The 23,973-nt window shown below is 43.9% G+C and overlaps 1 protein-coding gene across 3 annotated transcripts in view; it reads left to right on the top strand.

The window, feature by feature from the left end:
* AKAP6 (A-kinase anchoring protein 6) overlaps positions 1-23,973 on the top strand; it is a 383,693-nt gene that overhangs the window by 148,343 nt on the left and 211,377 nt on the right. For all 3 annotated transcript variants that reach the window (XM_050953827.1, XM_050953825.1, XM_050953828.1), the window contains exon 4: positions 1,284-3,086. In XM_050953827.1, coding sequence (XP_050809784.1) covers positions 1,284-3,086 — 1,803 coding nt within the window. The remainder of the gene's footprint in view (positions 1-1,283; positions 3,087-23,973) is intronic.

A 23,973-nucleotide genomic window follows, 5' to 3' on the forward strand; every position in this document is an offset into this window, starting at 1 on the left:
TCCACTTAAGTTTCAGAACACTCTTAAATATTTTTTTATACGCAAATTTGTCTGGACGCTTAAAATCTTAGTGCTCCATCAGGATTGTTCTCTCAGCTTCTGAGAAAGGGAGGACTGATATTTAGGGGATTGTGGCTGGAGGGTGTGGAAGGAGGGTATTGTAGACACAGACACAGCTTCTGGTCGCAGTACTGTCCTCAGCTAACCTTGTGGCTGTCCCAGTGGATACATCATCAGGAGTTAATACTGTATGAAGCTAGGTGCAGTCGGCAGCTGCTACTATGGAAATGTGGGCAAACTCTGCCAATGGCAAGTTGGCATCTGGAAGATCGCTGCTGACAATCAGTAGGAGGCCTGTGGAGTGACTTGGAGGAGCAGCACTCTTATGTGGATATTTCTGTATCCATGGGTTTCAGAAATCACAGATTTCACCAGGTTTGGACACAGATGTTTTCCATCCCTTGCCCACTCTGACCCCACAAATCCCCTCCCATTCAAGGTGACTAGCACTGAGAGATTCAGTGAGGTCCATTTTGTGGAGTTTCGGGGTTCCTCTTCCCTCTTGCATTGGTTTCTCTGTGGATGAGTATGACAGAGACTTGGATTTTTAGGGTACATCTTCACTACCAGCTGTATCGGCGGGTAGCAATCAATTTCTCGGGGATCGATATATCGCGTCTCATCTAGACACGATATATCAATCCCCGAATGCACTCCTGTCGACTCCGGAACTCCACCAACGTGAACGGCAGTAGCAGAGTCAACAGGGGGAGCCGCAGACGTCGATCCTGCGCCGTGAGGACGGTAGGTAACTTGATCTAAGATACTTCGACTTCAGCTACGCTATTCACATAGCTGAAGTTGCGTATCTTAGATCGATTCCCCCCCAAAAGTGTAGATCAGCCCTTAGTTGTAAACACAATAACAATCATACCCATGCCATGACAATGGTGAGCAGTATCTCTTCAGGATAGTTACAATTTGCAGGGTGATATCACGTAGGATTTAAACATTTCTATGTGCAGATTAACACTTGGCCATTCTGCTGTGCTTTTATTCCCAAATACTGTAGAACAGTTCACTCACTCACAATGTACTGTACAAAGCTCTTTGACAGTTCAATAACAACTGCTTTTCTAGATTGTAGATAAGAATACATTGCCACTAGTTGGATTTGTGACCTTTAGTATACTGGATTTAAGAATTCATCTAGTGAATAGTTACTAATAGTACTAAAAGTGAAATCCCTTTTTAAACGGTCTTTATTTTTTATTTTGTTTCAGGACCGTCTTGACTCTTTAACCGAAGTGGATGACTCAGGACAGTTAACTATCAAGTGCTCTCAAAATTACTTGTCCCTGGATTGTGGTATTACTGCATTTGAACTGTCTGACTACAGCCCGAGTGAGGATTTGCTTGGAGCCCTGACTGACATGACCTCCAGTCAAGCTAATGCAAAACCACTTGAATCTTGTAACCACAGGGAGATGGAAAAAGACTTTCCAGAGCTTATCAAAAGTGTAGGATTACTTGCAGTAGCAACTGATTCCATTGTTTCCAAGTGCAATGAAGCCATTAATGTGAAAGAAACTCATTTACCTCTTTCAACAGAAGATAAGGGAAAAAGCAAAGACAGCAACACATCACCTGAGCTTTCACTGTTTTCTCCTTCTGGGAAGTCACCTCTCCGTACAGGATCGGGCTTTGAAGATGGCATCTTATCAGATGACAGAAAACCAGTTTCCAGTTTAGAGAAACACGAATACAATCCATTGCACCATCTTGGTGCAAAAAGCAAACAGCATCCACACTGTGAAAACTCAACTCCCAAGAGGTCGATAAGAGACTGCTTTAACTACAATGAGGATTCTCCCACACAGCCTACATTGCCAAAAAGAGGTCTGTTTTTAAAAGAAGAGGTGCTTAAAGATGATATGGAAGTCAGTGATGTAAAAAAACCCACCTCTCTTAGTTTAAAGACTGAAATGAGTAGAAGTACACCCTCATTATTAGATCCACCAGACAGATCTAAGCTTTGCTTGGCTTTACAATCATCTTACAATGACAGTCCATCTGCTGTCAGTCAGTCATATGACTGCTTACATAAAATAGGTGATAGAAGCCTTGAGTACACAATAAACAATCACTTTAAGGAAAATTCCATAAGTCTAGGTAAGTCTAATTCTTACATTTGGAAAGAAAAGCCAAGGCATAAAAAATCACATGATTCTCCTGAGAAGGTGACATCATGTGGGACACCTGTGGGTATATCTAACACAACTTCAGCAATGCAGGTGAATAAAAAAGGGAGCTCAGCTCTACAAAATGGAATTCCTTCCTGTAACTCTCAGTCCATGGGAGGTGCAAAAACAGATTCTGCTTCCACATCATCTGATACCTGCAATCAGAGAGAACTGAATGGCCAGTCCCAAAGTAAAAATGAACAATCTAGTTCACCAACTCATAGCCAAGAAAGTGCATCTTCAACTGGCTCAGGACCTGTTATCTCCTCCTCACCTGTTCTTCCAAGAAATAGGAGCAAGAAGAGTTACTTATCATCACCAAGTTATGATAATACAAATGGTAAAGTTGTTGAGGCCTGGTATGGTTCCGATGAATATTTAGCACTTCCGTCACACCTCAAACAGACTGAAGTATTGGCTTTGAAGTTAGAAAATTTAACAAAACTGCTGCCACAGAAACCCAGAGGAGAAACCATTCAAAACATTGATGACTGGGAGCTGTCAGAAATGAACTCAGATTCCGAGATGTATCCAACATATCAGATTAAAAAGAAGCACAATAATTTGGGTAGGGTTTCACCAAGCTCTTCAAGTGACATAGTATCCTCTTTAGGTGACAGCATTGAATCTGGGCCTCTGAGTGACATTCTTTCAGATGAAGAGCTTTGTGTGTCTGCATCTTGCATTAAAAAATACATAGAAGACAAGTCAGGAAAGCCTGTAGTGACTGTGTCCTCTGAGAAAAATGAGACCTCTGCCTCAAATAAATCAGCTTTAATTCAACAATTGATGCAAGATATACAACACCAAGACAATTATGAAACTATATGGGAAAAAATTGAGGTAAGGCCAATGCTATCCTTAACTGTGTTCTCACGTGTCGCTTCTTCTCAAGTGGTATGAACATATATAAATGAAGGGGCTTTGTTTTTATTTAGATTGACTCAAAATCAATTGAATACTCCCCAGAATTGTAGAGTCAACTGGAAATGTTTCAGTTGATACAAAATATTTTTTTAACTTTTTTTATTCGCCTAATTTGTTTTTAATTTCAGTTTGAATTGTTCAAGATTCTCTCCCTCCCCCCCCCCCAGCCATTTGGCCCCTGAACTGAAAAAAAATCCATTATTTGCTCAGCTCTAGTAATGAGTCATATTGTAGGTCATATCCATCTGGTCACCAATACTAGAAGACACTAATTACCTGAGGTGGTGCTTTCATGCTTGGCATAGAATCATCCTGTCAATAGAGCTTTTAACACTTCTAAGATTCAGGTACATTTACATGCTGCTTTTGGTTGTAGCACAAAATAAACTAGACATTAGGAAAGCAAGTTGGATTGTAATTAATTGCATACACATCTTGATGTTTGAATGAAGCGGCACTTAATGTACTCTGCCAATTTTTAATTCAATTGCTCTGGTTCAGAGATAGTGTTGGGGGGGAGGGGCGAGAGGGGGAGTCCCTGATTCTTGCTATATTCCTTGTAGTAACATGTTCTGTTTTATCCTGTAGTGTATTCTTTCCCCTGAAGTGATTTTATTCCCACCTATGTTGTCCCTGCTCTGCTTAGCACAGAGATAACATTATGATTTCCGCTGCTCCAAACAAGTTTTCCCATGTATCACCACCTTACTGTCCCCAAGCTAACTTTATAGTCCCTCTCTAACACTCAGATCTGAAGGAGATAGGATTTCCTTCCAGGGTGCTGGTGGTCTTAGAGTTCAGAGCAGCTGCATTCCCCTGCTGTGGTTCAGCAAGGGCATCCACTCTAGGCTCCCACGTCCTCTGTCATAACCTCACCTTTCTGTGGTGTCTCTCTCTCGCTCACCCCGCCCCCCTGGTTTTTCCCATGCTGCACAGTTCGCTGTCTACATTGTGAATTCTCCAGCAAGTCAGACTGCCTAAGCATGCCTGCTTTGCTGAGAGGCTATACACAGTGTAATTGTCCATAGGTATACATTCATAGAATCAAAGAATATCAGGGTTGGAAGGGACCTCAGGAGGTCATCTAGTCCAACCCCCTGTGCAAAGCAGGACCAATCCCCAGACAGATTTTTGCCCCAGATCCCTCAAGGGCACCCTCAAGGATTGAACTCACAATCCTGGGTTTAGCAGGCTAATGCTCAAATCACTGAGCTATCCCTCCCCCCTACACACACATTTTTGTAAACAGGCACACTTATTCTTAAAGTGAAAGCATTACAGAGAAAACATACTAAAATCAATAGAAGAACTTACTTGCATGCTAATAAGCTTAGCAGACATCACTCCAGTTCCAACAAGGACTCTGGCAGATGATCAATCCTTCAAGCCACACCAAGAGTTTCTTCCATGGTCACAAGTTCATAACAGTTGTTAGCTCAGAACTCCATCAATCTGAGAGTCCTTCCTTTATATAGCTAGGGGCTCTGGTCTGGTCCTCAGGTGATCAGCAGGCAAAAGTCCCCTACTCAGGGTGAATGGTCAGAAGTCTGAGTTCTTGTAGAACTGGAGGTTTACATTGTTTCAAATAGTCCTTTGAAGCTCATAATGCTTCCCAAGTTTTTTACATTATCATGTCCCTCCTCCACCCCCAGAGACATTACATATGATCCTACAATAATACATAAAAATCTGTATTTTAGGAATTCATTGTATTAAAAATACTTAAACTTAATCCAATAAGATTTGTCCAGGATACTGCAGGAAATTGCCATGGAAGTAACTCATTTTAAGAAAGGAAACAAAGGAGAGAACCTGACAGCTGAGGAAGAAAAGGGCCATACAGAAGAAAAAAATAAACCTTGGAAACAGATGGGTTGGTGGGTTGTATGGTATCTGCAAATAAGGACTTGTCCACAGTACTACTGAAATAATATAGTGACCACTGTGTTTAAACATGGTGATTGCTTCCAAGGTTCTAGTATGGTATCCTTGGACATTGGAGAGGGATAGAAGGATATTATTCAAGTCATGCTAACCAAATCATCCAATATATAATCTTTTGCTTGGTTTTGTAGCATGCCTGTCAGGAAAAAAGACTGACCCAATCTCTTTAGAGAATATGTGTTAGAAATGTTCTAACACAGGCTCAGTTGTGAAAGAGGGCCGAGTAAGAGTGGGACTTCAGATAGAGAAAGGCCAATTCCAAAGTGTATAATCTGCCCAGCCTAAGGAGAGAGATGTAATAAAAAATCACGTTTGTATTTCATCCCAGAAGATGTAAACTGATCCATTTGGCTTGAAAAAAACATGTTTGGGGGATTCTGAATAAAAATGAATTTGAGATACACCTCTACTCTGATATAACATCACCCAATATAACACAAACTCAGATATAACGCAGTAAAACAGCGCTCTGGGGGGCGGGGCTGCGCGCTGTGGTGAATCATCACGTCAGCATGTCTGGCTCCGACACACAGCTCTGAGTGGCTTGTTAAGGGTGCCGGGCCGGGGCCGAGGGGTTTGATAAGATGCAGAGGCTCTCGGGGAGTGGTCAGGGGACAGCGAGCAGGGGGAGCCACAGCCTGAGGAGGAATGTCACACCGGTTCCAGCTGGCGCCTAGAAGTTGAGGAAGACAGGTCCATGCAGGGAAGTTGCGGATCCAGGGCAGGGAGAGGTGCCCGTCCTAGATGGTGCTGTGCAGGTGCCCCCATCCTGGCGCTGGAGGGCTCGGCACACAGCGGGCCTGGCTGGCAGGCAGCACCAGACGAGCTCTCCAGGTCCATAGTGCGCCACTCTACCTGCCCACAGTCAGGGGCTTTGTGCACCCCAACGGGCAGCTGGCCACAGCGTCATCACTGGAGACAGGCTGCATGGGGCTCTGCAGAGGAAAAGAGACAGGCTGAGTGCAGGCATGCACAGCAGGAGCCGCCCGCCGATGGCTCACCCTACCCTGGCACCACATGGGCATGAGGCGGGGACCAGGCGCACGCAGGCACCTCGGGCAAGGCCACCTGCCCTGCTCCCCCTCGTGGGCTCAGCTGCTGCACCAGGCTGGGTGTGCTCCATAGATAGGGCAGCGGCCACCAAGCCAGTTCCCCCTACCCCGCCCCGTGGGGTTTGCCCCAGCTGATGTGGTCGAGCAGGTGTGAGAGCTTCTGTGTGCCAGGTCCCCGGGTCCTAGCACCCCTGTCCCAGTGCAGCACCTGGCTCAGTGTGGGAGTCCTGGGGGTGATTAGGGATGAGGGGTTGGATGGGTCAGGGGTTCTGAGGGGTCAGTCAGGGGGCGGGAAGTAGGTGAGGGTCAGAGAGGGGACGGGGCTATTTGCTGACTATTAATAACGGACATGCTCGAGGCCAAAGCAAGTTCGATATAACATGGTTTCACCTATAACACAATAGGATTTTTTGGCTCGCAAGGACCACGTTATGTTGGGATAGAGGTGTATGTTCTCAAATGTTCCACCAAACAGAGTATTTTAAAAGAATTCTAAGGTCTTTCCAAATCCTAGAGTTCCCTGACTTCTCCCATCCATAACTAACAATTCTGCGCTGCCTCTTCCCCCAACTCTGAAAAAATCATGCTTTATTTGCAAATATTCACTTTCAGATTTATTTGTATCTATATATTGAGCCAGATTTTGATCTCAGTTATACCAATATGAACTGCTTTGGTGAGTTACTCTATTCTGGTATGATTGAGATCAGAATCTGGCCCAGTATATTTAAATGACTGAGCAATGTGAACAAGAATTATTGTTCTTAATTGATCTATGTTGCATATGTATGGCTGAATAACGGAATAGAAGACTCCTCCTTTTTGTGAGATTATGAACCATCATAAACAAAAACTTCCTCAGACACACAATACCTATCTCACTCACAATCAAGTTCTTTCTTCGTTATCTCACCTCATAATTCACTAATCTAAACACAAAAGCAGATGTGCACCATTTCGTTTTTATGTTCATTAGTCTGCATTTTGTTGCACAGCAAACGTGATTTAACAATACAAGCCAAAGAACAGGAAGCTCTTTTCAGTGTGCAAGTATAAATGTCTTACTGCCGCATTTCAACAATAATTCAGTAATTCCTCTGTGAGTGGCATTTTTGTTCTGGAGAGTCAAATCTGAATGTAAAGCTTCATTAAGGACAGCCAAAGACTGGTGGAACCAGTTCTAATAATGAAGCTTTCTAGCCTAATACTTTTTATTTACAGCTGTCATAAAATAAAATTATAATGAAGTCCATCCTTCTTTTTGAAGGAACTGCAGCCTAGAAATGAATAGAAGCAATATTTTAGCTAGTGTGACTAAAAGAAATGTATAGGATATAGCATTATAATGGGAGATATTTTCAACTGGTATGAACCTAGCTCTGACCTCACAGTAAAGAATTTGTTGAACGTATGTTAAATAATTTATTTGAAGCCGCCTTCTCTGTCCGAGTCATGCCAAGGCTGTTCAGCCCTTCCAGAAATCTGGAAAACATGTTTCTGCATACTTCCAAATTATTCAGATAAATTTTGCCCAGATACTGACACGGTGTAAATATTTCTTTCCACTCCCACACAACATCTGCTTGATTTGAACTGGCCAAATTACTAGCTAATTGAACAGCAGAAATATTTTTTAGTTTATTAATAATGAATATTATTAAAAATATGAAGTACATAGGGAAAACTCTCCTCACAACATCATTTGCTACATGTACATTCTTTATTTTCCTCACTCATATCTCTAGCATTCCAGATAAGGTCAGTTGTTGTACGAAGGTTTGCTGTTAGCCTTGTCCTGTGCGGCATGCTGAACCAAAATTCTGTGGTTGGACCCTTTGATGTCTGCAGCATGGGACCCCTGAATTCTGTGGTGCATTGGAATTTCTGCATCAGTTCCAAGTACATTCAGAAATAACTTTTTGAAATCAAATATGAAAATTAATTGTACAAAATGCTCTATATTCCTTTTATTGTGGCAGTACAAAACTTTTTTAGTTTTTTTTTTCCAACACCCGCTACTCAGCAGTAATCAGAATTCTGAGGATTTTGATACTGTCATTCATAATAAATGAGAATACTGTGAAATGGTCACTAATTTCCTCATCTTGTCTGATTTTTTTTTGGGAGGGGGGACTGTTGCAAGGCTTGTATATGCAGGTCTCTCCACTTGAATGAAAATACATCTATTTTTCATGCGTGTGTGTGTGTGTGCATACGCACTCACGCCAATGTCTGGAGCAAAATGCTGAATCTTTCCTGTTGGAGAGATTTGCTTGCAAAGAGGTTCACTTGTTTCAGGTACCATTTCTGGATTATGCAACTGAAAGCCTACTGGTTCAGTTTCCCAAGTATAGTTCCTTACTGCTCAGCCAGTCTACCTACTGTCCTGGTTTCCCTGGATGTAAGAAGCTTGCATATGTAGACTCTATCTCTCCAGTTGATGTAAAATCTTGTGAACCCTCCTTGAGCTGCAACTGTTTGCCTGCTGCGTCTTTTCAGCAGACTTCCATTGATTGCCTGGTGCTTCGCCATATGTTAAGAAGAGGAGAACGCTGCTCTGACTGTCCCCATGCTGAGTAATGAACACCCCTGAGACTCTGCATAGAGAGCAGGATACATGCTCCATTGATTCCGCCAGGGCTAGGCAGGGGAACACCTCTCACAGGATAGTTCCCCTCCCCACCTCACACAACCGCAGATCTTAGATTGAGCCTGAGAACTTCCAGTGGGGCAGAGAGTAAAGACCCCATGCAAATAAGTGGGAGGGGGACAGGACATCAATTTTGCTGCAAAGGGGGTGTGGGAGAAGAGCCACATGATCAGTTTTGTGGAAGAGTGGGTACTAGGGAAAGGGGAACACAGTGTAAACCTTACTAGACGTGATTAGTCTGTTGGGGTAAGGTTGGGTGGATGATGCTGTATGGAAGGATCACTTATTGAGTGGGTCATCACAGAGGATAATTGAGCTGTGGGGTGTCAGAGTATGGATTGATGGGTTTGGTGGAGCAGAATGTGTTTTGGAGGCCAGAGAAGTAACTGGGGAGGCTGAGGGGAAAATGAAAGGTAGGGGTAGGGATTTGAATGGGAGTTTGTGAGGGGAGGAGTGAAGAGAATTAGTTGATTGAAAGGTATGAGGGGGGAGCAGACAGTTGATTAATTAGGGTAAGGATGTGTATAGCTTGGGCTGGGGCCAGAGGATGAATTGGGGTTGCTGATGGGCAGGCATGGGCTGAGGGAAGCACAGAATACATTGAGAACTTGAGCAGGGACTGATACTAGATTAGTCTGGGGAAGCAGATCACTTAATAGAGGGTCCAGGATGATGAAAAGAACTGTTCAGTGAGGCTTGTGGACATCAGGGAAAGAGATGGATGAACTGATAGGGCTGAAATAAGTGGAAAACTGGTTGGGGATATTAGATTGATGGGTCTTGGTACTGGATGACAGGTAAGGGACAATAATGGATGGACTAATTGAGCTGAGGGAGAATGAGAAGGAAGTGGAGAGCAAGAGAGAGGAGAGCACCCCTGTAATGGCTGAGGGCAAGAAAGAGAGAGAATAAAGAAACCTTGGAAATGAAAAGACTATGGGAAGTGGGTAGGAACAGGCAGACAGAACAAGTCTGTGGTCTGAGTAGTTTCTACAGTGTATTGAAAAAGTATCTTTGGTTCTTGTAACAGGACACAAATGTGTGATGTAGTCATTTTGATGTTGATATTCTCCTGCTTTGAAAGCCATCCCTAATTCTGAACACAGGAAGAACCATTGTGTAAGCACTGGGATGGGCTAGCTGCCCAAATACAATCCCATCCAGGGCTGTCCTTAGCCATAGGCAGAACAGGCAGCCGCCTGGGGCACCGCTCTGTGAGAGCCTGAACAAACGGGAAGCAGTGGAGCATGTAAGAGCAGGGCTGCTGGGTCCTAGAGTGAGCCGAATGCAGCACAGTCTGAGGGAGGGGATTGGCTGCTGGTGTCTCTAGGAAGGGGTGGGGGAAGGAAATCACCTGTGAGTGTGACTCTTTCCCCTGGCATGAGGTGAGGCAGGCTCGGCAGCTCTGGCAGTATCCTTTGTTGTCTCCCATAACATCCATTCTTCTCTCTTCTTTCCCACAGAGCACCCCCCTGTTTCTTCCTCCTCCCAACAGAGCACCCCTCTCTTCCCCCTCCCCTCCATCAGGACTGGGTTGGTGAGGTGCTGGGGGGGAGGGGAGGCTGGCTGGCTGCCTGCTGAGGAGTGAAAGTGAAAGTAACTCACTTCCTCAGCAGGCAGCCAGGATTGGAAAGGTCACACAGGGCTAGGCTGGGGATAGCCAGATAGCATGTGTGAAAAATCAGGACAGGGGGTTGGGGTAGGGTAAGCAGATGTCCCATTTTATAGGGCCTGTCCCAATTTTTGGGTCTTTTTCTTATGTAGGCTCCTATTCCCCCCCACCCTCGTCCTGATTTTTCACACTTGCTGTCTGGTCACCCTAGATAGGGGTTATTTGTGCCTATATAAGACATAGCCCCAAATATCAGGACTGGCCCTATAAAATCAGGACATCTGGATCTGATCACCCTAGCTGGGGAGCGCATCTCTCCCCTGGGCTGGCAGTGATCCATCTCATCCGGGGGGAGCTGCACAGGGCAGGATGAGCTGCTGTGGCTCCATGGGTGCCCCATCCCTGAGATCAGATGCTGTTCTAACTTCACCATGGTCCATTGGGCTGGTGGTCGTGCCCATTGGCGTGTGATTGGACCTGAGAGTTTGCTGCTGCTGTTGCTACTCTGCACCCCAAGAGGTGGATTTTGGGGTCCTGCAGTTTTCCACCTATCTCCTCTTCTACTGCAGCTGTTGGACCAGCAGGCTGGAGGGTGAGCCAAGCATGAAAGCAGTACTGTGTTGCCATTTAAAGTGTCATTTAACAACTTTGTCAAAAATGCTTGCTAACAATCCTGAATTCAATTTCAGTATTTTTTTTTAAATCAATATCTTAGCCAAAAAACAGAAAATTAAGTTGTTGACAATTATTTGTGACAAGTTTGGTATGGGAAAGGGCCAGTTTTCATCAGAGAAACAAAAAATGTTGACTGACTTTCCTATAGCCCTGTTACTGCTAAATAGAGCCCTTCAACAACTGTAATATGCTCATCTCCTTACTAGTGTATAGAGCAGGGGTCGGCAACCTATGGCACACGTGCCAAAGGTGGCACGCGAGCTGATTTTTGATGGCATGCAACGGCGAGCTAAGCAGCTCAGCCCGCCACTGCTCTGGGGTTCTGGCTGCTGCCCCACTGGCACCCAGGGTCCCGGCCCCCATTGCCACTCAGCACCCACTGCTGGCCTGGGGACCCCCAAGGAACCTCAGGCTGGCAGTGGCTGAGCAGGCCAGTGGCTGAGACCCCGGCTGAGCCACTCAACCCACTGTCAGCCTGGGGTTCCATTGACTCAGCTGGCAGCAGGCTGAGCAGGACTAAATTCAACGAAATAGGAAAACAAGAGCAACTAATGACAAAGTGCAAGAGCCTAGAGCAGTGGTCCCCAACCTTTTTCGTCTGGCAGGCGCCAGATGAAGAACCGTGGTGGCGGACAAGCATCTGCCGAAATGATGCCGAATTTCGGCAACATTTTGGCAGATGCTCGTCCTCCGGCCAGTACGTGGGTGCACTGAGAGGCCCCTGCAGGCGCCGGGGCACCTGCGAGTACCGCTTTGGGGACCCCTGACCTAGAGAGCCTCCTGAAGCACGGTGATCATTTTGATTTAAATGGACTTGAACTGTACAAAAAATTGAGTTGTTGCCACATGCAAAATCGATGATGGACATTGTACAGTTTATTCATACCAGCAAACTTGTTGACATATATTCTAATGTGTACATTGCCACTCGTATTCTACCGACAATTCCTGTAACAGTAGCATCAGGAGAACGGAGTTTTTCAAAACTAAAGCTCATTAAAAACTATCTCCGCTCTACAAGGAGTCAGGAACACTTGCCTGGTCTTGCTATTCTTGCAATCAAACAAGACATCACTTTGTCTTTGTCATACGATGACATTATTACTGATTATGCAGCCAAAAAAGCCAGAAAGATTGATTTTAATTAAAAACTAATCCTTGTTTCAATACCTCTTCATATACATTTCCAATAAAATGTTGACAAATTAAAAAAAATGATATTATTTGCATCATTCTGTCAAATCAGAATTTTTTCTGTAGTGCTACTTCTTTAGTGCTAGTCCATCAGCATTACAGTGTGCTTAATTAAGTTAAACTGGTTTTAATAACATGCATGTGGCAAGTTTTCCAATACTGTAAGCTTATGTTTGTATTGCTAAGAGCAAGACAGGCATGGGGGCACCAGTTTAATAATCTTGCCTAGGGCACCATAAATCCTAAGGACGGCCCTGATCCCATCTAAAACTTTAGGTATGTACTTGGGCAGCTAGCCTGTCCTGCTTCTTGCGCTGCTGTTGCTACATTTCTATTTTTAACATGCTAGCTCAATCAAAGCTAGCACAGGTATCTATACCCAAGATGCAGATTATACCTCCCATTCCAGTGTAGACATACAAAGTGTGACCTGTTCACTGTCCATTTGCAGTCTGTCCCGATCAAGATGTTTGACTCCATCTTAAGTTGGCTCCATGGTGGCAGCATCTTTTTCTATTATCCTGCAATAGGTAATTCTTTGTCTTCCACACCCTCTCTTCCCTCCAGGTAGGATCCAATTTGAGACATACCTTGTGCTTCTACCTCAAGATAGTCTGATGGCATGGCCAAGCCACCATGGCCATCTGTCTGATTATTAAGTCTGCAGTCCACTGATCCATGCAGCAAAACACTTCCACACAGATTACATAATCTCTCCAATGAATTTACAAGATTCTCTGAACGCATACTGTTGGAATGCATTCATCTTTCTGTTGTATACCTTCACCATCTGCCATGTTTTCCAGGTGTACAATAGAGCTGGAAGGACAATTGCATTGTACTATCTCATTTTTATTATTGGGACAATCAAAATAAAACAAAAGAAAGTAACACCACACGAAGCAGAGAGTATGTGTGATATTAGAAAGGTTAGTACAGGGTAGGCAAACTATGGCACGCGTGCCGACTTTCAGTGGCACTCACACTGCCTGGGACCTGGCCACCAGGCCGGGGAGCTCTGCATTTTAATTTAATTTTAAATGAAGCTTCTTAAACACTTTAAAAACCTTATTTACTTTACATACAACAATAGTTTAGTTATATATTATAGACTTATAGAAAGAGACCTTCTAAAAATATTAAAATGTATTACTGGCACACGAAACCTTAAATTACAGTGAATAAATGAAGACTCGGCACACCACTTCTGAAAGGTTGCCGACCCCTGGTTAGTAGATATAGCAGGGAAGGCACATTTCAAGCTGCAGCTTAGCAATAGATGTGAAAAGTTAGACACTGACAATGGCAGTTTTTCGAAGAAGTATGTGTGGATTACAGTGGGAATGAGAAAAACTAAGAAAAAAGAATGACTCCAACCAAATACATGAGGCTTGTTGAAGAGAGGAAAGAATTAAGAGAATTCAACAAGAACGAGGCAGCAGTTAGAGTTATTTTGAAACAAGAATATGTGGACAAAGAGGAGGAAGTTTGAAATTTTAATCAGAGGAGATAAGAGAATGAATGGAAAATAAAGCAAGAGAACCTGATGAGGTGTATAAGAAAGGGGATTCTAAAAAACTTTTTCTAGTATCTAAACAGCTAACATCACAATTCTTGAACTGTTGTGGTATTGTGAAGGCTACAGATGGTATGATTTTAATCGCCAAGGAAGGACTGAGATCCCGTTGGATGGAACACTTCCAGGCTGTGCTTAATGAGTCAGAACACTAATGCAAAATTGAGAGGTGTGAAGAAATAACCAACATACCTATATCACTAGAAGTAATAGCTTTTGAGAAAGTAATTCAGGCTATAAACTGAGTCAAGAGAGATGAAGTACCAAACTATGAGAGAGATGCTGAAATGTTAAAAGCTGGGGAGGAAGTGATGGTGAACTACACGTGCACGTTGTTCAGAATGGTTTGGGGAAAGGAGAACTGTCATAAAGATTAGAGAAGAGCTGTCATCTGTAAAATCCCTAAAAAGAGAGGCTGACCACCTTATTTGTTATAACTGGAGCAGGGTGACACTCCTATTTGTACCTGGAAAAGTGTTTTGTATTGTCATTTTGAATAGGATAAAAAGTTGATGAAGTACTCAGGGAAGAACAGCCTGGATTTCAATCCAGTGGGTTATATGCATACCAGATTTAACCTTGAAAAGACTTACTGAGAAAGGCTGAGGCTTGGTCTACACTACGCGTTTAAACGGATTTTAGCAGCATTAAACCGATTTAACACTGTACCCGGCCACACTACGAGGCCCTTTATATCGATATAAAGGGCTCTTTAAATCGGTTTCTGTACTGCTCCCCGACGAGAGGAGTAGCACTAAAATCGGTATTACCATATCGGATTAGGGTTAGTGTGGCCACAAATCGATGGTATTGGCCTCCGGGTGGTATCCCACAGTGCACCACTGTGACCGCTCTGGACAGCAATCTGAACTCGGATGCAGTGACCAGGTAAACAGGAAAAGCCCCACGAAATTTTGATTTTCATTTCCTGTTTGCCCAGCGTGGAGCTCTGATCAGCATGGGTGGCAATGCAGTCCCAAATCCGAAAAGAACTCCAGCATGGACCATACGGGAGATACTGGATCTGATCGCTGTATGGGGAAACAAATCTGTTCTATCAAAGCTCCATTACAGAAGACGAAATGCCAAAGCATTTGAAAAAAAAATCTACAGGCTACACAGTGTTGCGTGACAAGCGTAACGGGAAGCCAGAGACTCAAATGGACGCTCATGGAGGGAGGGAGGGGGTACTGAGGACTCCAGCTCGTCAATTTACCCCCACACACACGTGAAAGAAAAGGGAAAGAAATCATTTCTTGACTTCTTTGAATGTCACCCTATGTCTACTGAATGCTGCTGGTAGACGCGATGCTGCAGCAGTGAAGAGCAATATCCACTCCTCTCCCCTGCCCAGTGGCAGATGGTACAGAACGGCTGGTAACCGTCCTCATCATAGCAACTGGGGGCTGAGCTCCATCAGCCCCCTCCCTTTCCTGTGTAAAGAAAAGATTCTGTACTGCCTGGACTTATCATAGCAGTGGCATGCTGGGCTCCTCTCCCCCGCACTGCTTAATGTCCTGCCTGGACTGTCATAGCGGCAGGAGGCTGCCTCCCCCTCATTTTATCTCACTAACAAGTCACTGTTTCTTATTCCTGCATTCTTTATAACTTCATGACTCAAATGGGGGGGGACACTGCCACGGTAGCCCAGGAAGGTTGGGGGAGGAGGGAAGCAACAGGTGGGGTTGTTGCAGGGGCACCCCCCATGAATGGCATGTAGCTCATCATTTCTGCAGGATCTGGCACAGAGCAGCTGTGCTCTCTGATACACTGGTTCTCTAGCACACTTGCCCCATATTCTAGGCAGGACTGACTCTATTTGTAGAAACCATAAAGGAGGGATTGACTCAGGGAGTCATTCCCATTTTTGCCTTTGCGCCCCCGGCCGACTTCAGCCAGGGGCACCCATGATAGCAGCAGACAATACAGAACGACAGATAACCGTCATCTCATTGCCAATTTACACTGGCAGCAGATGGTACAGAACAACTGATAACCGTCCCTGCTATCATGCAAAAGCAAATGAATGCTGCTGTGTAGCGCTGGAGTATCGCCTCTGTCATCGGCATCCAGTACACATACGGTGACTGTAAAAAAAGGCTGAACGGGCTCCATGGTTGCCATGCTATGGCGTCTGCCAGGGCAATCCAGGGAAAAAGGGCACGAAATGATTGTCTGCCGTTGCTTTCCCGGAGGAAGGAATGACTGATGACATTTACCCAGAACCACCCGCAACAATGATTTTTGCCCCATCGGCCACTGGGCTCTCAACCCAGAATTCTAAGGGGCGGGGCAGACTGTGGGAACTATGGGATAGCTACGGAATAGCTACCCACAGTGCAACGCTCCGGAAATCGACGCTAGCCTCGGACCATGGACGCACACCGCCGAATTAATGTGCTTAGTGTGGCCGCGTGCACTTGACTTCATACAATCTGTTTTATAAAACCCGTTTATGTAAAATCGGAATAGTCCCATAGTGTAGACGTACCCTTAGAATAGATGGGTTTTAACTGCCTTAATTTTACAAAAGTGTTTGATAGTGTCTACAGAGGAGCCTTCTAGAATATCTTGAGACACTACGGAATTCCAGCAAAGATTGTTAATTTGGGCTAAGTTTTGTATGATGATTTTGTATGCCATGTTGGGACAGAGAGCATAGACACTGAATGTTTTAAGATCCTTACTGGTGTAAGGCAAGATTGCATATTATGCCCTCTTCTGTTCTGTATTATCATATATTTTCATGACAAGAAAGGTGACAGCTGCTGCTAAGGTCACTTGTATGGTTTTGGACAAGAGATAAATTGTGATAGTTAGATATTGCAGACAATATAGTCATACTGGATACCGGCTTGGATGGAATGAAAAGACTCTATGAGCATGAAAGCAGAAACGGGCAAAGTGAGACTTGGTATCAGTACGCAGAAGACCAAAATCATGGAGTTATAAGAGAGTGCTGTCTACACTGGCAGATGAGTGATTGATGATATGCTAATGACTGGTTCACTAAGGAAGTGAAGACAAGAATTAGCAAAGCTAGTGGATCAGTTTTCTGTTTGTCAAACATGGAGGAGTAAGAAGATGCACCTACCTCCAATATGCAGGCTACTGAATGGTTATGATTTATGCAGCTAGCCGTTAGGAATCACGGGACATTCTAGAAAGATGCAGTACAGTGACAATCATCAGACTCTTTTAAAAATATGTATTAAAAATACATTGCTACTAACTTCGGACTAAATTAAACACCAGTCTGTTCAACCTTCATAACATAATACTGCCTGAACAAGTCTACAAATTGCAGAGGAGTCTGAGAAGAGCAATACAAATGTTCAAGCGTCTAGAAGGGATTGATTTTTGAGGAAAGGATTAAAGGTGTGTGGTTAGAAGCTTTTGGCTGGTATGTTCCAACATAATCTAAAAGTCTAATATAGACAAGACAGGATATACTCCAGTAATGTGCACTAAACTGGTCAAGTTGAAACCTACAGAGGAGCCTAGGCTTGAATTCAACCAGCTTATACACTGCTTTGGTTACACTAGTCTTGTAGAATGTGTGAGTTAGAATTTGTTTATCATCTTCTAACAACACACCTTTAAATTCTAGTCTAGACAAAGATTTAAACAGATGCAAAATAGAGTTCTGGGAAACTTCAGTTGCGTTTTGCCAGGTGTAAATTAGTAGAGTCTCCATCCAAGTCCAAACACAAGCCATTTACTTGCTGTGGTCAAAATGTCACCTCTTCTAATCTCTAGTTTCATTAACAAAAAGCTAGCTAATTCCAAAATAAAAATACATGAACTGCGGCCTAAGCCTTCTCACTATTCAGCTCCTGTGATTCCTTCTCTCAGGACCTGTGTCTCCCAGAGCCTTTCTCCTTCTGTCAGCAGTAGAGTCTAATAAGTCTCAATTGCTCCCTTGAATGAGCACTAATTAATATGCAGATCCTACCAGGCAGAAGATGAATTGGGGAGGTAAGGGTGGAAGCAGTAGTATTCTCCAAACTCTCCCCTCTCCAAGACCAACCCTCATTTACTTGAGATGCATAAATCTTCAAAATATTTTCAGCCCTCTTCTGTCTTGTACACAGTAACTTTAGCTGACCTTCATCCTTTATTTTTCAGCAGACTTGATCATCAGTAAGGGCTGACCTTTACATTGTCAGCATTAGATATCATGCCAGCAATGATGAATTAGGACAGTTCCCAGCAGTGTTGTTTCAGGCTCTCTATAGACTCAGGCAGATACTGGAAATTTAACTTTCCAACTAAAGGTCTAGAAACTTAATTTTTAGCTGCTTTCTTTTTTATTTAAGATTTTGGAACACAAGGTGCTGTCTTAAGCCAACCCTATCTGTTGGGCTCCCATATGTACTAACGTGAGAATCTTGCCTCTCTACTATAAATGTGAACATTACATCTGATTTTGAATCATTTGCATCCACACTTCCTGAGTCTTGCATCAGGTTTCAGGTTCAAACAACCCACCCAGACTGGGGACAATAGGATAGTAAAGAATGAATAGAAGAGATGGTGGTAATTGAACAGTGGTTTCTGCAACTGTTTAAAGAGAGTTACCTGTCACCAGTCTGCCAGTTTCTGGTTTTAAACACAGAAAACTTACCTAAAAACAAGTTCATGGATCAAATCATTTAAATTCCTCTTATGAGATGACACACTTTTAACCTTTACTAACCAATTAGCCCTATTTCAGTAGAAAATGCTGAATGAAGAGTTCTACTTTCTTTTGTGACTCATGGTCGTCATATAATTCATGTCAAGGATGTAGTAGAAGATCAACATATTCACTAATTACCCAGAAGCAAACATGTTCCATTCTAATTCAGTGCAAAAGCATTGTTCCCTCCTAGCCCTTTCCGCTGCAGTTCAAAATCCTTTAAGAAATGATAATGTAGCACCCTCATGAGGCCAGATCTCACTACTGCAGCTGCTTGACAGATTTTTAGTATACTTTCTTGTTTAAATGAACAAAACACATGAAAATATACATAAGTGTTAAAAATGTAATAGCAAAAGATATAAATTGTAAACCAGAATCCTGTACTCTCTAATGAAAATATTTTTTTCTTTAATGAAGTTTCTACTGGTAATACATGTTCTGTGCAATTTATTTTATTGCAATAAAATTAATGCTGAAATTTATGTTCTGAATTAAGAAGCAATAGCATAAATATGCAGCTGTTCTTAGGTTTACACAAGAGAACTTGCATTTCTATAGATTTTGTGAAATCTATTGTAAAAGCTGAGAGGTACTGGCTGGCAAAGAGGGCTGCAGCTGTAGCAGTGGTTGAAGAGAGAGCCCAAGCTTGGGAGGAGTTTGGAAAGACCATCTGTGCTAGCCTCACTCAGTTCCTGCTTGGCAGACAGAGAAGGTGGTTACCAATTTTATAGATGGCTTCTAGCCCTCTGGTCTGTCTCATATTCCCTTGAGGCAAGTCCTTGGTTGCTTGGAGACCCCTCTGGTTCACAGTCCTACTCCAGCCCCTGGAGCAGAGTTTTGGCTACTCTGCCTAGGAGTGTTGCTTCTTCAAGTGTCAATTAAGGAATCCCAACCAACAGCCATTTACTTTGCTTGATTCTTATACTCTCTTTCCTCAAAGGAGTCACATGTCTTAAAAGCATGCCCAGTGGGCATGTGGTTACTAATTTTTACCTAATTAAAATTTTAGAAGGGGCTCGAGGCGGAGGGTGGTGGTTTAACTCATGTTTACTCACTCATCAATCATTCACTCTGGATCTCTGCATGGTGTTCTTGCTGTAAAGTCACTATAACCAGGTTGATCTGTGCTCCATGCTGGAACTTTATACATGTGATATTTACTTTTGCATGGGCCCCTATTTGCCGACCAATAGGTTCAATATCGATTGTACATGCAGACTTTGCCAGTTCTTTATCAAATTTGCTTCTGCTTAAAGGGAACCTGTTCCCAGGGTCCTTTGGAGCCATTCAGCCATGTTTAAATCATGTCATGTTATGCTCACACCATTCATTCAGTATGGCCACACCAATTTGGCATCATCCCAACAAGCCTCATCTGGAAAAGTATCATAAAGGGAAAAGAAGAAGGGTTAGTGGAGCAGCCATGTATGGGTGGGGGGATCTGTGTATCTCCTACACACCACAGAGGGGGCTCCATTTCAGTTCCTAATATGCTAACCATAGATAGGAATAGCAGCTGCAAAGGGGCTGTTCCACCCCATCTGCTCATCATGTTGCCTGTGCAAAGCCCAGATACTCAGGCTATGCGTGACCAGTAGGGTGACCAGACAGCACGTGTGAAAAATCAGGATGGGGTGGGGGGTAATAGGAGCCTATATAAGAAAAAGCCCCAAATATCGGGAGTGTCCCTATAAAATCGGGACATATGGTCACCCTATTGACCTGGAATGATGGTAACAAAACACTATTTGTTTTCTGAGCATGGAACAAAACCAAATATATGAGTACAGTACAAATAATATGGAAAATTGGCAAGTGGTGGTTAGCTAGTCTTTGGGTGCACTTAGGCTAATAACCAATACATAAATTACCCATGAAAGGGTCTGCAAAAGGTAAGTTGCCAACACAACATTTAAAATAATTATTAGAAGGGAAAGATTTAATATCTCCAAGTATCCTTGTAGTAGTGTAAATAGTTTCAACATCAATCAGTATTTATATTGGCAGCATTTTAATAAAAAAGTATCCAGTTGCTTTATTAAAAAATATAGATTAGAGATGGGCCTGAGCCACAGCCTTTGATCAGGATCCATACTTATAAATAGCTGATAGGTAGAAAGGAGCGCTGTTCAAATCTGTGAGTTTGGGTTTTGTGCAGGGTTTAGGGACCACTGAATCCATGTAAGAGATCTCTGAATAAAAGCAGTTTTCCTGTGTGTGAACTATTGGTGCTGAAAGACCTGCTATATTTTCTACTACGATTCAGTATTCTGTACAATTGCCCATATAAGACAAAGAAGAATTTAGGAATGTATAATAAGTGGGTATGTGTTACAGCCTAGTGGTGTGATCCTGCTAACACTTACTCCCATGGGTAGCCCCATTAGCTTCCCATCTGTAGTCCTATTTACATGGTGGCAAATGTTAGCAGGACTGACAGTTGAGTCAGACAAGATTGTGTGACCTAAAACAGATTTGCATTACTTCTCTCTTAGCTGGGCAGTAGAATCTGGATAGTTTTTGGCTGAGATAGGAACATGAGAGTATAAAACCTAGAAAAGACATAGCTCTGGGTATTTGATGCTCTGGCACATTTGCAGCAAAAAGGTGTTGCGCAACAGGAATTTAAATGTATCCCATACTAGTACAGCATTTTCGGCACACTTGATTATCCCCTGGCAGCTGCTTAGACCTGTCAGATACACTGGTAGAAAAACAGCATGGAAGGAAAATGACACAACAGTACAAAAATTATTTTCAAGATAACCAGAGGCCCCAGGAGACATACCCAGCTATAATCTGTTTCAGAATGAAAACATTTTCAGAGAAATATGAGAAACAAAAATGATAACGTGGTGAGAGGATGAAGTTCAAATGGGTTAGAGTTCAGGTTTCATTTGGATTCAGCATCCAAAAGTTTAGATTCTTATCTGTACTGTCCAGCCACTTGAGTCTGCAAAACTGACCTCTTTTTCTTCTTCCCGAATATCTGAACAGAGATTTCCTTAATTGTGGCATTCACGATGGCATACAAGGCATCATTCACTGTGTCTGGTTCTTTCCACTGTCCTCCGGTCCCACCTTACCTTTCTTTACATTCTGAGTTGGATCCTAGTTTTTGTCAAGCTAAAAAAAAGAACTGAAACCCACCGTGTCCTTTTCCCCAGACATTTGCCTTCTCCTCCTTTTACTGATTCCTCCTCCTTGCCATGCCTCTCTTCCCTTATCATTTCCTGCTCTTACTTCCTGCCCCTGGTTCTTCCTATTACTTATTTCTCATGTCCTGTAAATCCTTATGTGATCTCCTGCTACTAAGCTGACTCAGGTCCACCCATCCAGTGTCTTCTTTTCATGGTCATCTTCCCACTATGCCTCACAAACCATAAAGAACACAGACCAGAAATGCTGAATGAACAGGTCAGTGGTGTGGAAATAACATGAGTAGCACTCCCACTCTGCTGCAAGTGATCCAGCATTTTGATCTAATGTGAAACTTAAACAGAAGTCAGACATTTAAAAATGCTTTGAAATCCTTGAAGGAAAGGTGTTATATAGGTGCAAAGCATAACGTAACTAAATGATCACATAATTACAGGTAGAAAAGCAAATTTAAGATTAGGATCTGATAGATCAAGAACGAATAGTAATCTTCTCCTCATTGGAAATGAGAAAATATGAGAAAAATGGTGCTCCAAAGTAACACATCCCTTTTTTTAAACTAGGAAGCTATTTGACCTCTGGACTGTTTCTCCAATCTCTGTGGGACTAATTTTCCAAGGTGTTAAGCACCCACAGTTCCCTCTAGCAGTGGTACTGGAACAGTTTTGGGAGTGGGGGTGCTGAGCTGCACCCCTCTTACCCCTGTCCGCACCTCTCACTGCCCCCTTGAGCTGGGGTCGGGAGCAGGGCCGTGACTCTGGGAGCAGGGGACATGGACAGGATAAGGCAGTGGAGGCTAGGCCCTGGGCAGGGCTGGCTCCAGGCACCAGCATTCCAAGCTGGTGCTTAGGGCTGCAGTCTTCAAGGGGCGGCAGTCCCTGTTGTTTTGCCCCCCAGCAGCACACCGAATTGCCGCTGCGGACGGCGGGGGCAGTCCGTGTGCCCTCAGGGCGGCATGTGCGTTTCCACGGTGGCAGCAGTTCGGCAGTAGCTTCTATATTTAGCTCTCTGCGACGGCTTCAGCTAAACACAGAAGCTGCTGCCGAATTGCTGCCGCTGTGGAAACGCGCCTGCCGCCCTAAGGGCAGACAGACTGCCCCCCTTCCCCCCACGTCTGCAGTGGCAATTCGGTGCGCTGCTTGGGGTGGCGAAAACTGTAGAGCCGGTCCTGGCCCTGGGCATGGTGATGGCAGCCAGGTGGGATCCTGGGGCTCACAGTGGAGCCCCCAGAGCCCCAGCAACTGGATGGGACCCCAGGCCGGAGGCTGGGACCCCACATGCGGGGCCAGCAGCCAGGACTCGGGGGCTGGCAGTGGAGCCCCCAGGTGTGGGGCCAATGGCTGGGTGGGACCCTAGGACCAGAAGCAGAGTCCCCAGGCTCAAGCAGGGCCAGCAGCAGAAGCTCAGGGCCGGTGGCCAGGACACCGGACAGAAAGCCTGGGAGTGCTGCTGCATCTCCTGCTCCCCTACTTCCCATGCCTTAGTCCGCTAGCATCTAGCAGAGGCTTAATAGAGGTGGAGTAATTGTGGCATCCAGAAATTTGTCTCTTGGAAGCCAGAGATTGACTGGACTATTCTCTCATTCCACCCATGCTCTTGTCCTGCTGCCACAAGTCTCACTATTTAGACCTTTATTTTACAAGGTGGTTGTGCTCCAGTACAAGTGTAAGTAGAGACCTCATGTGGGTTTGGATAAATGTCAGCACTAGTATAGACTTCCATACTGAGCGGAAGCAAGTTCCAAACCTCTTAGGCAGCTGCTCCTTTATTCTCAAGAGCTCCAGTTGGGGAAGGAGTGGGGTGTGTGCAGAATAAGCATACCTGAGGAGACAAGTTGAACAAGATTCTCAGTATACAGCTATGTTCTCCTCTCCTCAAACTTATTTCTGCTAGGAGGCAAGAGTAATTTGGCAGCAGTGCAGTCCTTAATACAGGATCAGGTTCTGCTGTGCTGTCTATCCTACTCATCATATTTACCTATGTTTATACAAGCAACATTTTACATAAGTTTTTCTAATGTTTAATTAAATAAGAATTATCTTCATTTAAGTACTTCTATGGAAGTTACCACTATGCTATATCCTCTATTGCCTACGACAGAGGTGAGACACAACAGCAATGCCAGGAATTGACAGTGGGCTGTCAATGGTAGGGGATGTTTCCTGAAGCAAAATTAACTGTGCTTTATAGCCAAATGAAGGAGGATGTCCCTCTTGGCTGCTGAGATTCCCTAGATACGGAGGAACAGCACTTTGAG

This window comes from Gopherus flavomarginatus, chromosome 5 (genome assembly GCF_025201925.1).
Source record: "Gopherus flavomarginatus isolate rGopFla2 chromosome 5, rGopFla2.mat.asm, whole genome shotgun sequence".
In the NCBI taxonomy this organism is placed as follows: Eukaryota; Metazoa; Chordata; order Testudines; family Testudinidae; genus Gopherus; species Gopherus flavomarginatus.